The sequence below is a fragment of the Octopus sinensis genome, linkage group LG4 (assembly GCF_006345805.1).
Source record: "Octopus sinensis linkage group LG4, ASM634580v1, whole genome shotgun sequence".
NCBI classification, from domain to species: domain Eukaryota; kingdom Metazoa; phylum Mollusca; class Cephalopoda; order Octopoda; family Octopodidae; genus Octopus; species Octopus sinensis.
Genome location: NC_043000.1, coordinates 2,756,632 through 2,770,723, shown reverse-complemented (window position 1 = coordinate 2,770,723; position 14,092 = coordinate 2,756,632). Strand labels below are relative to the sequence as shown.

Below are 14,092 nucleotides of genomic sequence, written 5' to 3'. Positions count from 1 at the left end.
CTATCTTCTCAGTCTACTGTATAAGGGGGTGCTGAAAAGGTCCTGACTTTAGGTAGAAGAAAATTCAGGAGGATCAGTTAATTATAATTTTATCATATATATTCCACTGTCAGATTAACACACTTACTGCAGTGGCCCTTAAGTTTTTCTAAGCCCTGTAAAAGAACTTGGAAGGTTGGGCCTCCAACCAGGCCTTTCCCGATACCCTTAAAGTCAGAAACTTTTCGGGAACCCCTCATAAAACTCATTGTCACCCACCTCTATTTCAAACTACACACACACACACACATACATATATACATATGCACACCCATACATATACATACAGACATATCTCCAAAGATATCAAAAGTCTGTTCTTTTGTCATAGATTTTATTATCAAAATTAAACAGAGATTCAAAGAGATAGAAAATTACAGGAAAAAAATAAAAACAAAATCAAACTTTTTTTATAATCTGAAATATATTGGAAATACATTTTTATTTCTTGACAATATAATAATTTGTAGGCACAAATGGCATTTTAGCTACTTGGCCAGGAATCATCTTTTTACGGATATCGAAGACCACGTTGGTGCCAACTGCTGTATATTCAGGCTTCACATAACCCATGGCAATGTTTTTCTTCAATGTTGGTGATGGACAACCACTAGTTACAATGCCAATAACATTTTTACCACTTTCATCATAAATATCTGAACCGTCTGTGATTTAGAGAAATAAAAACGAGAGAATATTAATTTCAGATATATTTTCTAAACATCAGATAAGAAATATTTTATGAAATAATTCATGTCTGTATACTATAAGAAAAGAACAATTCTTGCAACGCAATTTATTAATTTTTATTAACTGTTTTAGCCAACAGAGACCATCAATCGTTTTCTTGGATTCTATTTCTTTTCCCCTGATGAGAGATAATTGTCTGGTTCACATATCATCATTATCATTATCACCATTGTTTTCATGTCTGCTTTTTTCTGCTTGCATGGGTCAGATGGAATTTGTTGAGGCAGATTTTCTATACCTAGAACTAGATCACCTTTCTGTCACCATTCAAATTCATTTCCAAGCAAGATAATATTTACCCATAACCAGACATGTTTTCATGGAGGATTGGAAACAAACAACATTGTTTAAACTATGGTGACTGTCATTTACAACTAACATACAATGTCAAGACAATGACACACACACACATATAATACATGTATGCACATATGTGAAGGGCTTCTTTCAGTTTCTTTCTATCAAATCTGCTTACAAAGCATAGGTTGGTCTTAGGCTATGGCAGAAGACACTTGAGGTGCCACACAGTGGGGCTAAATGCAAGACCACGTGGTTGGGAAGTGAACTTCTGAGGGTCACATTGTAAATAGAGTAGCATCAGGAATCACATCTGACCACAGTAAATATACCTCAATAAATTGTTTGACCCATGCAAGCATGGTAAAGTGGATATTATGATAATGATACACACGTGCACATTTTGTTCTCTTGATAGTTGTAATTGCGAAAGGAGGTAACCATCTCCTCGCAGAATGAAGCGAGATTAGAAATTTGAATTTGAAATCCAAGAATGTGAAAAGGATATAAACACTTCACATATCATCATCATCATCGTCGTCGTTTAGCGTCCGTTTTCCATGCTAGCATGGGTTGGACGGTTCTACTGGGGTCTGTGAAGCCAGAAGGCTTCATCAGGCCCAGTCAAATCTGGCAGTGTTTCTACGGCTGGATGCCCTTCCTAACGCCAACCACTCCGTGAGTGTAGTGGGTGCTTTTTACGTGCCACCCGCACAGGTGCCAGACAGCTGGCAAACAGCCACGAACGGATGGTGCTTTTTATGTGCCACTGGCACAAGGGCCAGGCGAGGCTGGCAACGGACACGAAACGGGGCTGTGCTGGCAACGGTCGCGAAACAGAAGGTTCTCTTACATGCCACCGGCACTGGTAACACATCTGCAATTTCCATTGATCGATTTCGATATTTATCTAACTAAATTTTTTTCATTTATGGCAAAGTTCTTATAATTTGTATGTATAATACTATTTCATTACTATTTATGCCAGTGTCATACAACCGGCCCATTTAAAAGTATCCTTCAGTCATCAGGCAATATGCTGTGCTTAAGAAAACCTGTTGAGTCACGTGAAATCATTGTCATGGCTGATGCCAGTACCGCCTGACTAGCACCTGTACCGATGGCATGTAAAAAGCACCATTCGAGCATGGCTGATGCCAGTGCTGGTGGAACATAAAAAGCACCATTTGAGCATGGTCAACACCAGTGCTGCTTGACTGGCCACAGTGCCAGTGGAACATAAAATACCCACTACACTCTCAGAGAGGTTGGCGTTAGGAAGAGCATCCAGGTGTAGAAACCTTGCTAGAAAAGATTGGAACCTGGTGCAGCCTCCTGGCTTACCAGTCCTCAGTCAAACCATCCAACCCATGCCAGCATGGAAAGTGGACATTAAACGATGATGATGATGATTTCATCCTTTTGAGAAACCTTCAGCATGACTTAACCTGTAAACTTGTCAGTAATATTATGAAGAGAGATATTACAGTAAAATTAAAGATGAAGTTAATTACAGTCTGAAGAAAATTTATGGAATGTTTTCATTTCTTTTTCTTCTTTCTTCATAGAATGTTATGAGAGATGGAAAATGTTCATAGTGTTTATATGCAGATGAATAGCAGTTTCCAATATTAACTACAAACAGTTTTACAAGCCTTCATTTATACTGGCTGTTATTGAAAAGGGAGGTAACTATCTCCTCTGTTATCGTTTGTGTAGTCAAATGGGCCTCCGTTCATAAACACATGATTTCTGACCAACATCAGATGTAAAAATGGATTTCATGAAGCTACCACCAGGATTATTCAAGCATGCATGGCACCCTCACTTATATAAACATACATATAATTTAATTTTTCTATTATCTATGGTGAAGTTCTTACAATTTCATCATCATCATCATTTAATGTCTGTTGTTCATGCTGGCATGGTTTGGATAGTTTGACTGGGCTGGCACGCTGGAAGGCTGCACCAGACTCCAATAGTTAGTTAATGGTAATATATATATATATATATTATCATCATCATCATCATTTAGCGTCCGTTTTCCATGATAGCATGGGTTGGACGGTTCAACTGGGGTCTGGGAAGCCAGAAGGCTGCATCAGGCTCCAGTCTGATCTGGCAATGTTTCTACGGCTGGATGCCGTTCCTAACGCCAACCACTCCGTGAGTGTAGTGGGTGCTTTTTACGTGCCACCGGCACAGCTGCCAGACAGGTCTGGCAAACGGCCACGGTCGGCTGGTGCTTTTTACGTGCCATATATATATATATACACATAAATATATATAAATAAAATTTTAATAATGAGGGTGATAAATTGAATATTTGGTAGAACTATACACACGTCTAATTTTATGCATTACATATAACTATATATGAATGTATGTATGTATGTACATACGTATGTATGTATGTATAATTTCAGTTAAAAGGATTTCTTAAGAATCGAACCACATCAACATGATTGGCAAGAAGGATCATGCAAAGCAGACATAAAAATAATTCATCATTGTAGAAGACAATTATACAGAATTTGATACAGTTGTTGCGTAATGGTTGAGGTTTTTTTTCCATATCATAGAGAAGATCAAATACACACACACGCATGCACACACACACACACACACACATGCATGCACATACACACACACACACACTCATACATACATGCACACACACATATGTACCTACATACACACTCATACATTACATATACATTTACATACACACACATGCACACACACACGCGCATGCACATACACACACACACACTCATACATACATGCACACACACACATATGTACATACATACACACTCATACATACATACATGCACACACACATATGTACCTACATACACACTCATACATTACATATACATTTACATACACACACATACACATACACAATGGTTAATGTGTTGATCTGACATGTTTATAAGTTAGTTGTTGAAAGAAATGAAGGCAGATGAAAAGATGAAGACAGCCAAAGCTGATGGCCACAAAGGGACCATGAGAAACGTGGGCAATCAGTTGTCCTCCACAATAGATGGTTGCTGCCACAAAGAGCAACCCTCCTAACATCAACCACATGGGAAGTGATTCAAATGATTGTAGATAGGCGCAGGAGTGGCTGTGTGGTAAGCAGCTTGCTTACCAAGCACATGGTTTCGGGTTCAGTCCCACTGCGTAACACCTTGGGCAAGTGTCTTCTACTATAGCCTCAGGCCGACCAAAGCCTTGTGAGTAGATTTGGTAGATGGAAACTGAAAGAAGCCCATTGTATATATGTATATATGTATATATATATATATATATATATATATATATATAGATAAGAAAGTTTGTTTGGTAAAGCACGTGGGTGAATATATAAGAAAATAGTAAAGAGTGAAAAAACGACAGAAGGCTTAAATGTTAAAAAATATATATATTTGTGTCAAAATGTCTGGAGAATATTGGAAAAATTTTTTTCATATATATATATATATATATATGTGTGTGTGTGTTTGTGTATCTGTGTTTGTCCCCACAACATTGCTTGACAACCGATGTTGGTGTGTTTATGTCCCCGTAACTTATCGGTTCGGCGAAAGAGACCGATAGAATAAGAACTAGGCTTACAAAGAATAAGTCCTTGGGTCGATTTGCTCGACTAAAGGCAGTGCACCAGCATGGCCGCAGTCAAATGACTGAAACAAGTAAAGGAGTAAAAGAGAAGACAAAGAAAGTACAGAGATGTTACAATGTCCTTTTACAAAAGTACGGAATGGAGAAGGGAATAATGATGAATGAAGGGATCTGCTAAAGCTTACGTCTTGGAGAGGGTCCTGTTGATGTGAAGCCAACTCTTTGTCTCTGTGGAGGATTTTTCAAATGTTTGAGTATGTGAGATGCTCCAGGGAAGTCCGCAAGCTGACGCCGACGTTTACCTGTAAAAGAAAACCAGTAAAATATTCTTTCAGTTGTTGTTGTAGTGGTGATAGTTTTACTCTATGGTCAGTTTTGAACCAGTAGGCTTATGATCAAAGGCATTCCTACCATGACAATTCCAACTTTTGTTCATACATAGCATTTATTTATTTATGTGCCCTTTTCAAGCCTAGCCAGGCTCATGGGCCTGGTTTCCCGGTTTCTGTGGCGTATGCCACCCCACCCTCCCACCCCCCAGCTGGACAGGACACCAGTCCGTCGCAGTGTTACTCAAGAAACAGGAAGAAAGAGTGAGAGAAAGTTGGGGGCGAAAGAGTATAACAGGGGTCGCCACCACCCCCTGCCAGAGCCTCGTGGAGCTTTTGGTGTTTTCACTCAATAAACACACACACAACGCCCGATCTGGGAACCGAAACTGCGATCCTCCAACCGCGAGTCCGCTGCCCTAACCACTGGGCCATTGTGCCTCTCATACTTAGCATAACAAGGACTATATCATCCAAACTGGGTTTTTTTTTTATTTAACCCTTTGTCATTCAGATTACTCTGTCAACTATAGTGTTTATTGATTTACATTGTTTTGAATTAATTATGCATTATCTTATAGTTTTAAGATTTTGATAATGTGTTTGTTCATTTTTAGAATAATATTGAAAAGTAGGTGTAAGAGGCCAGATTTGGCTAGTTTGAACAAAAAAACTCTTAAAATGTTTGGGTCTGATGTGGCTGGTTTAAATGCTAAAGAGTTAAGATGATATTTTAAGATTTGAAGGAGATTTAACTGATATTTCTAGCAGGTCAAGCAACCACACAGAAACGCTCTCATTAACTTCATAGTGTTGCTTCTCAGCAGACCAATGATCAAAAATGTTTTCACTGTGACCTGGCAGAAACATTAGAGCGCCAGGCGAAATGCTTAGCGGTATTTTGTCTGCCTCTACGTTCTGAGTTCAAATTCTGCCGAGGTCGACTTTGCCTTTCATCCTTTCGTGGTCGATTAAATAAGTACCAGTAACACACTGGGGTCGATATAATCGACTTAATCCGTTTGTCTGTTCTTGTTTGTCCCCTCTATGTTTAGACCCCTGTGGGCAATAAAGAAAGAAATATATGTTCTACTGTTTTTAAGACAATAGGATGTCTTTAAAAAATTTGCCTCAACAAAAAGTTAAAGAAAAATGAACAACGACGATGACGACATTTCATTCTTAATCAGTAAGAAGAAAAATGTATAATTACACTGTGTTCATTTGTGTTGTGTGTATTGTTTTGTTGGACATTGTTCAACTTTCCAGAGTTAAAATCCCATTATATATTTCTTTACTACCCACAAGGGGCCCTTCCTGTCACCAACTCTCAATTGTTTCCAAGTAAGATAAATGATATTTCCTCATGGTCAGACACAACTTTCATGGAGGACTGGAAATGAACAACATCATTTGTGATGGTCACTTTTGACCATCTTGATATGAAGACAAGGGCACAAACACACACAAATACTACACATACATGCAACCATATTTCTTTACTACCCACAAGGGGCTAAACACAGAGGGGACAAACAAGGACAGACAAACGTATTAAGTCAATTACATCAACCCCAGTGCATAACTGGTACTTAATTTATCGACCCCCGAAAGGATGAAAGGCAAAGTCGACCTCGGCGGAATTTGAACTCGGAACGTAACGACAGACGAAATACGGCTACGAATTTCGCCCGGCGTGCTAACGTTTCTACCAGCTCGCCGCCTTAACATACCATTACAAAATACCATTAAAATACCATTAAAATACCATTAAAATACCATTAAAATACCATTATACCAATATTAACATTCTAGAATAGAAGATTACAGTCTTTCATATATTTTTGAGGTAAGTCAATTACCTCGACCCTGGTGATCAACAGGTACTTATTTTACTGACTCTGAAAAGATTAAAGTCAAAGTCAACCTCAGTGGAATTTGAACTCAAAACATTAAGATGTATGAAATGCCGCTAACCATTTTGGCCGGTGTGTTAACAATTTTGCCAGCTTATTGCCTCAAACAGAAACTCATTTGTTGTCTCTTTATTTTTTTGTTTATTATATGCAGCTGAGTGATGGTGCCACAGGGCACATATGGTGAAAAACTAACATAAATTGAGCCAATTCAAATCTCACCATCTTAAAAAAGGAAACATTGAATAACGTAGCCCTAGAATTTTCTAAAGAGATAGGATGTGCCTGGCTAGAATGCCTTTTACTATAAACCTTTCCAATTAGGGCTGACCTAGTTCTTAATTGGGTTGGCCAAATGAGGACCAGCCCAAAAATAACAACTAGATGTAGTGGCTCTTTGCATACATATTTTTTATATTACAGAGATATTTTTTCCATACATATATTATTATATTACACACAGTATCTCCTTGGACATTAGCAAACAAAGAAAAATCAATCAGGACATTCAGTGGTTCATTGCATACAGCCATATTTTTGTCATATATCAATACAATCCAAGCATCTTTATGTCCAGCATTCCACTAAAACCGTTGATAAAAATCTAACATAAAAATCTAATAAAATTGGCCGTATGGCAAGAAGCTTGCTTCCCAACTACATGGTTCTGGGTTCAGTCCCACAGTGTGACACCTTGGGTAAGTGTCTTCTACTATAGCCTCAGGCCAACCAAAGCCTTGTGAGTAGATTTGGTAGATGGAGACTGAAAGAAGCCTGGCATATATATATGTGTGTGTGTGTGTGTGTGTGTGTGTGTGTGTGGAGGCGCAATGGTTTAGTGGTTAGGGCAGCGGACTTGCGGTCATAGGATCACAGTTTTGATTCCCAGACCGGGCGTTGTGAGTGTTTATTGAGCGAAAACACCTAAAAAGCTCCACGAGGCTCTGGCAGGGTGTGGTGGCAATCCCTGCTCTACTCTTTCGCCACAACTTTTTCTCACTCTTTCTTCTGTTGGCCTGCTTGCTTAGCCAGCGGGGTGGAGTCATTTGAAGGCTAAAACAATGTGAAGCGCATTGTGACCAGCGATGTGTAGCAACATCTGATAGCCTGGTTGGTCATGGTGATCACGGTGATATACATGTATGTATGTATATGTATATATATGTATATGTGTGTGTGTGTGTGTGTGTGTGTGTATCTATGTGTGTTTTTGTGCCTGTTTGTCCCCACCACCATTTCACAGACAGTGTTGATGTGTTTATGCCCCAGTAACTTAGCAGCTCAGCAAAAAGAGAGCAATAGAACAAGTACCAGACTTAACAAAAAACAAGCATTAGGGTCAACTCAAATGACTAAATTCTCTTCAAGGTGGTGCCCCAGTATGACCGCAGTGTAATCACTGAAACAAATAATAGAGGTAAGATAAAAGATAAAAAATTATTAAAATTTCTGGTTGAGAAAAATTTGAAGATTTATTTCCATTTAACTTGACAGTTTGTGACAGAGAAAAACAAACCCCAAATAGTTCTATCTGCTTAACTACAAATAAGCTCAACAGTTTAGAAATAACTCCTTTCTGAAATCAAAAGTGACAATATTAAATTAGTGTGTGATCCATTAATCTGAAAATGTTCAGCAGAATTTATCTTTGAGAATCTTGGACTCTACTAAACTAATTTACTTCATGGGGGTGCTGGGGCCACATAAAAAGCACTGGTGCTGAGGCCACATAAAAAGCACAGGTGATGGTGTCATGTGAAAAGCACCCACTACACTCTCAGAGTGGTTGGTGTTAGGAAGGGCATCCAGCTGTAGAAACCTTGCCAAATCAGATTGGAGCCTGGTGCAGCTTCCCGGCTTGCCAGTTCTCAGTCAAACCGTCAAACCCATGCTAACATGGAAAGTGGGCATTAAATATTGATGATGATCATCATTATTATCAAATTCTTGAAGTTAGAAGATAAGGTAATAATTAATTCAAAGAATAGCACCATCTGAACGTGGCCGATGCCAGCGCTGCCTTGATTGGCTTCTGTGCCTGTGGCACATGACCTGCTGTGCTTGAGGAGACCTATTGAGTCAAGTATATCAAAATAAATATCAAATGGAAATTGTAGTTGTGATACCTGTGCCGGTGGCACGTAAAAAGCACCATCCGCACGTGGCTGATGCCAGCGCTGCCTTGACTGGCTTCTGTACCAGTAGCATGTAAAAAGCACCAACCGATCGTGGGCATTGCCAGCCTCCCCTGGCACATAAAAAGCACACACTACACTCACGGAGTGGTTGGCATTAGGAAGGGCATCCAGCTGTAGAAACACTGCCAGATCAGACTAGAGCCTTATGCAGCCTCCTGGCTTCCCAGACCCCAGTCGAACTGCCCAACCCATGCAAGCACAGAAAACGGACGATGATGATGATGAATAGCAGCTAAACCTTCCACAAAGCACACCCAACCATCATAAGAAAAAGAGTACCATGGACAATCTCGTCCCAGATATAAATTAGATGATGTAGTCGCAGGAGTGGCTGTGTGGTAAGTAGCTTGCTAACCAACCACATGGTTCCGGGTTCAGTCCCACTGCATGGCATCTTGGGCAAGTGTCTTCTGCTATAGCCCCGGGCCGACCAATGCCTTGAGTGGATTCGGTAGACGGAAACTGAAAGAAGCCTGTCGTATGTATGTATATATATGTGTATGTGTGTGTGTTTGTCCCCCTAGCATTGCTTGACAACCGATGCTGGTGTGTTTACGTCCCCGTCACTTAGCGGTTCGGCAAAAGAGACCGATAGAATAAGTACTGGGCTTACAAAGAATAAGTCCTGGGGTCGATTTGCTCGACTAAAGGCGGTGCTCCAGCATGGCCGCAGTCAAATGACTGAAACAAGTAAAAGAGTAAAGAGTAAAGAGAGTCCAAGATCATCATCATTGTTAAACATCCACTTTTCCATGCTTGCCTGGAACAGACTAAAGTTCTTGAGGCAGATTTTCTCCCGCCAGATGCCATTCCTTTTGGCCTGTTTCTAAGTAAACATGGCCAGACATATTTTTCATGAAAGAATGGACATGAACAACACCACTAGTTTGACAGGGATGCTCATTTACAACAATCACATGATGTCAAAACACACACATACACACATATATATATATATATGACAGGCTTCTTCCAGTTTCCACCTGCCAAAACCACTCAAAAGGCTTTGATCAGTCTTGAGTTACAGCAGAAGACACTTGCCCAAGACACCACAAAGTGGGATTGAACCCAAGACCACATGATTAGGAAGCAAGTTTCTTAACCACACAACCACACTTGAGCCTATTGCAGTTCTAAGTATACAACACTCCAACCATCTTTGTTCATATACAAGGGAATGCTGAGAAGTTCCTGGCTTTGAATAAAAGAAAATACAGGAGGATCTGCTAATTATGATTTTATTCAACATATTCTCCTCTCAGATTCACACACTTATTGCAGTGGTCCTTCAGTTTTTCTAAGGCCTGTAAAGGAACTCAGGAGGTTGGGCCTCCAACCAGGCCTTTCGCGATACCCTTAAAGCCAGGAACTTTTCAGCACACCTTCAGCATCATCATTTAACGTCTGCTTTCCATGCTAGCATGGGTTGGACAATTTGACTGAGGACTGGCGAACCAGATGGCTACGCCAGGCTCCAATCTGATTTGGCAGAGTTTCTACAGCTGGATGCCCTTCCTAATGCCAACCACTCTGAGAGTGTAGTGGGTGCTTTTACGTGCCACTGGCACGAGGGCCAGTCTGGCGGTACTGGCAACGGCCAGGCTCGAAATGGTGTTTTTTACGTGCCACCTGCACAGGAGTCAGTCCAGTGGCACTGCCAACGACCTCGCTCGAATGTTTTGTTCACGTGCCACCAGCACAAGTGCCAGTAAGGCGACGCTGGTAACAATCACACTCAAATGGTGCTTTTTACATGCCACAGGCACAGGAGCCAGACAGCTGCTGTGGCAATGGTCCCACTCAGATGGAGCTGTCAGCACTCCACTGGCACGGGTGCCAGTCATCGAATTTGGTTCAATTTCGATTTCACTTGCCCCAACTGGTCTTCGCAAGCAGTGTTTAGTGTCCAATGGAGGGGGATTGGCATGGGTGCCAGTCGTTGAATTCGGTTCTGACTTGTGGCCAAACAATAATAATAACAATGTTTTAAAATCTGTCTTCCATACCAGTATGAGTTAAACTGGTCTCTTGTATGACATCTTTATCCTGCAACACCTTGTCTGTGACAAAATTGATCATCTTGTAATTTGACCCCACTCTGTCTTCCAATGCCTTCTTGTCTGCTTCAGTCTCCTCCTCTCCTTACAAGAATATTCTACTATCATAACATAGCATTTTCACATCCATCAATCACCGTCCATTGACATTTTGCATGCATGGTTTATGTATGTATGTATGTATGTATGTATGCATGTATATATTTGTATATATATATATATATGTATGTGTAAATATGTATATATATATGTATGTATATATATATGTATATATATATGTATATATATATATATATGTGTGTATATATATATATATATATATATATATATATATATATATATATATATACACATACACACATATATGTATATATATATATTTATATATATGTGCATGTGTATACATGCATGTATATACATGCATGTATACATATACATATATAAATATGTATGTATGTATGTATGTATGTATACATGCATGTATATATATACATATATAATATGTATGTATGTATGTATGTATGTATGTATGTATGTATACACACATTATCCATCTATCAGATCATATTTGGCTAATTTCTCTTCAACCTCCCCAGAACTCAATTATATCTTACAATCATGTAGCATGTACTATTAAATACATTTGTATATACCACTACTATGACCACTACTACAGCTTATAAAACCACCCATATTATTACTACCACTGTTACTACTGCTGCTACTACTACTAATACTACTAATGCTACCACAACTACTAGTCTTACTACCACTACTACAAAGACCGCCTTCATCATTACCACCACCATCACTGCAATCATTATAATTATTCCCATCACTAATACAACTACTACCATCACTACCACAGTTTCTACCATCATTTCCACTCCTCCTCCTCCTCCTCCTCCTCCTACTACTACTACTACTACTACTACTACTGCTGCTGCTGCTGCTACTACTACTACCACTACTACTACTACTAGTACTACTACTACTACTACTACTGCTGCTGCTGCTACTACTACTGCTTCTGTTACTACCACTACTACTACTACTACAACAGTCCTTTATATATACAATATCAAATTGCTTAGTCCACAGGAGTCCAAAATCAGTTTTTGCCAGCTTTACCTCAATTTGAGCATTATCTGTCTTATATGCTAACATTTCCAACAATTTTAGTCTTGTGGATTCCTTGGAACACATTCCATATCTCAGGGAACCACTACATAAAAATTATAACACATCTTTATTAAACTCACTTTTTATCTTTCATTAAGTTAAATTTTGTAAAAGAGTAAAAAGGGTAACGACCCCTTTCAGTCATGAATGACCATGGGATTGCACCTAGAAAGTTACCCTCCAAGGCACAAGTCCAGGCAAAATTGTTTATGGAAGACCAGCAGTCGCCCATGAATACCGGCCTCCCCTCTCCTTGCCACCAATGTTATCCAAGGGAAAGGCAAAGGCCAATACAGCTTGGCACTTGTGACGTTGCAACTCATTTCTACAGCTGAGTGAACTGGAGCAGCATGAAAATAAAGTGTCTTGCTCAAGAACACAACACACAGCCTGGTCCAGGAATGGAACTCACTACCTCATGACTGTCAGCCCAACACTCTAACCACTGAGCCATGTGCTTCACAAAGAGTAATCAAAAGATAAAAGAGTCTTTGAAAAGTCTGGCAGTGCTGAAATCACAAAGATGCCAGAAAAATGGTTTAACCCTTTAGCATTTAAACTGACCGTATCAGGCCCAAATATTCAATCCTTTCTATGATGAAACCAGCTAGATCTGGCCTTTCATACCTATGCAACAATGTCATTTTAAAAATAAACAGTCACATATTAAAAATTTCAAAGCTATGAGATAATGCATGATTAATTCAAAACAATGTGAACATTACGTTTATATATTTGTTTTGCAAGATTCTTGATGTGAAATCGTGTGTTGAAACAGATATTGTTGTATTTAGGAATGGTCATGTTGCCAGTTTAGCCAATAAAAACACAGGCACTATATATTTGGTGTTACTTTGCTTCAGCGTTATTTATTTTTTACATTAATCTTAATCTTATTTTGGCCAGAGTTCTTTCATCACACTTCTGTGACCTTATCAGTGGTCCTTTGCTTTCCTCTTTCTTATTTGTGTGTCTCTCCTTACTAACGATCAGCCATTTTGTATTTTGTATTCTTATTGTATGAGTCTTTATTTGCGCATGCGTATACCCCTATGTGTGTCTATGTTTAGTTAGTGTGTTGGGGGGGGGGGGTACCTGTATTATTTTAGTTAGTGTGTTGGGGGGGTGCCTGTATTATTTGTATCTCCTGTTTATACATGTTCGTGTAATTTGTAATGTGAACATTTATGCTAAAGAGTTAAACCAGCCATGTCAGGCCAAATTATTCTATTTTATGTTCAAAGTGGCCAGATCCAGCCTCTCACACCTACCACAAAATGCCAGTCTAAAAATACGCAGTCACATCATTGAACGCTAGGAGGTAATGCATGTTTAATTCAAAACAATGTGAATAAATAAGCATTACATTTGACAGAGTAACCTGAATGTTAAAAAGTTAAGAAATTTCATTTTAACCAAGACTGAAGCTTATGAGGAAACCCAATAGGATCTCCTTACTACCTGGATGTCAGGATTTCTCTACCTGAGGTAATATGCCATGAAAGTGTAATAAAACTATGAATAAATAATTAAGCACAAAAATTAATCAAAAACGTCTTTGCATATTATTAGCTTATTGATCACTAATTTTCATGGAACCCCTAGCAAGTTGTAACAGAAGCCTGGGGTGCCATGGAACTCCAGGTGAGAATTGCTGTAATTTATGCTTATAAAATGAAAATAAAAACAGC

The 14,092-nt window shown here is 39.2% G+C and overlaps 1 protein-coding gene across 1 annotated transcript in view; it reads right to left on the bottom strand.

The window, feature by feature from the left end:
* Positions 1 to 367: 367 nt before the first annotated feature.
* Positions 368 to 14,092, bottom strand: part of LOC115210777 (aminomethyltransferase, mitochondrial) — a 40,324-nt gene continuing 26,599 nt past the window's right edge. Inside the window, exons 6-7 of the mRNA XM_029779499.2 lie at positions 4,905 to 5,021; positions 368 to 704 (exon numbers count right to left, since the gene is read on the bottom strand). Coding sequence (XP_029635359.1) covers positions 481 to 704; positions 4,905 to 5,021 — 341 coding nt within the window. The 3' untranslated portion in view covers positions 368 to 480. The remainder of the gene's footprint in view (positions 705 to 4,904; positions 5,022 to 14,092) is intronic.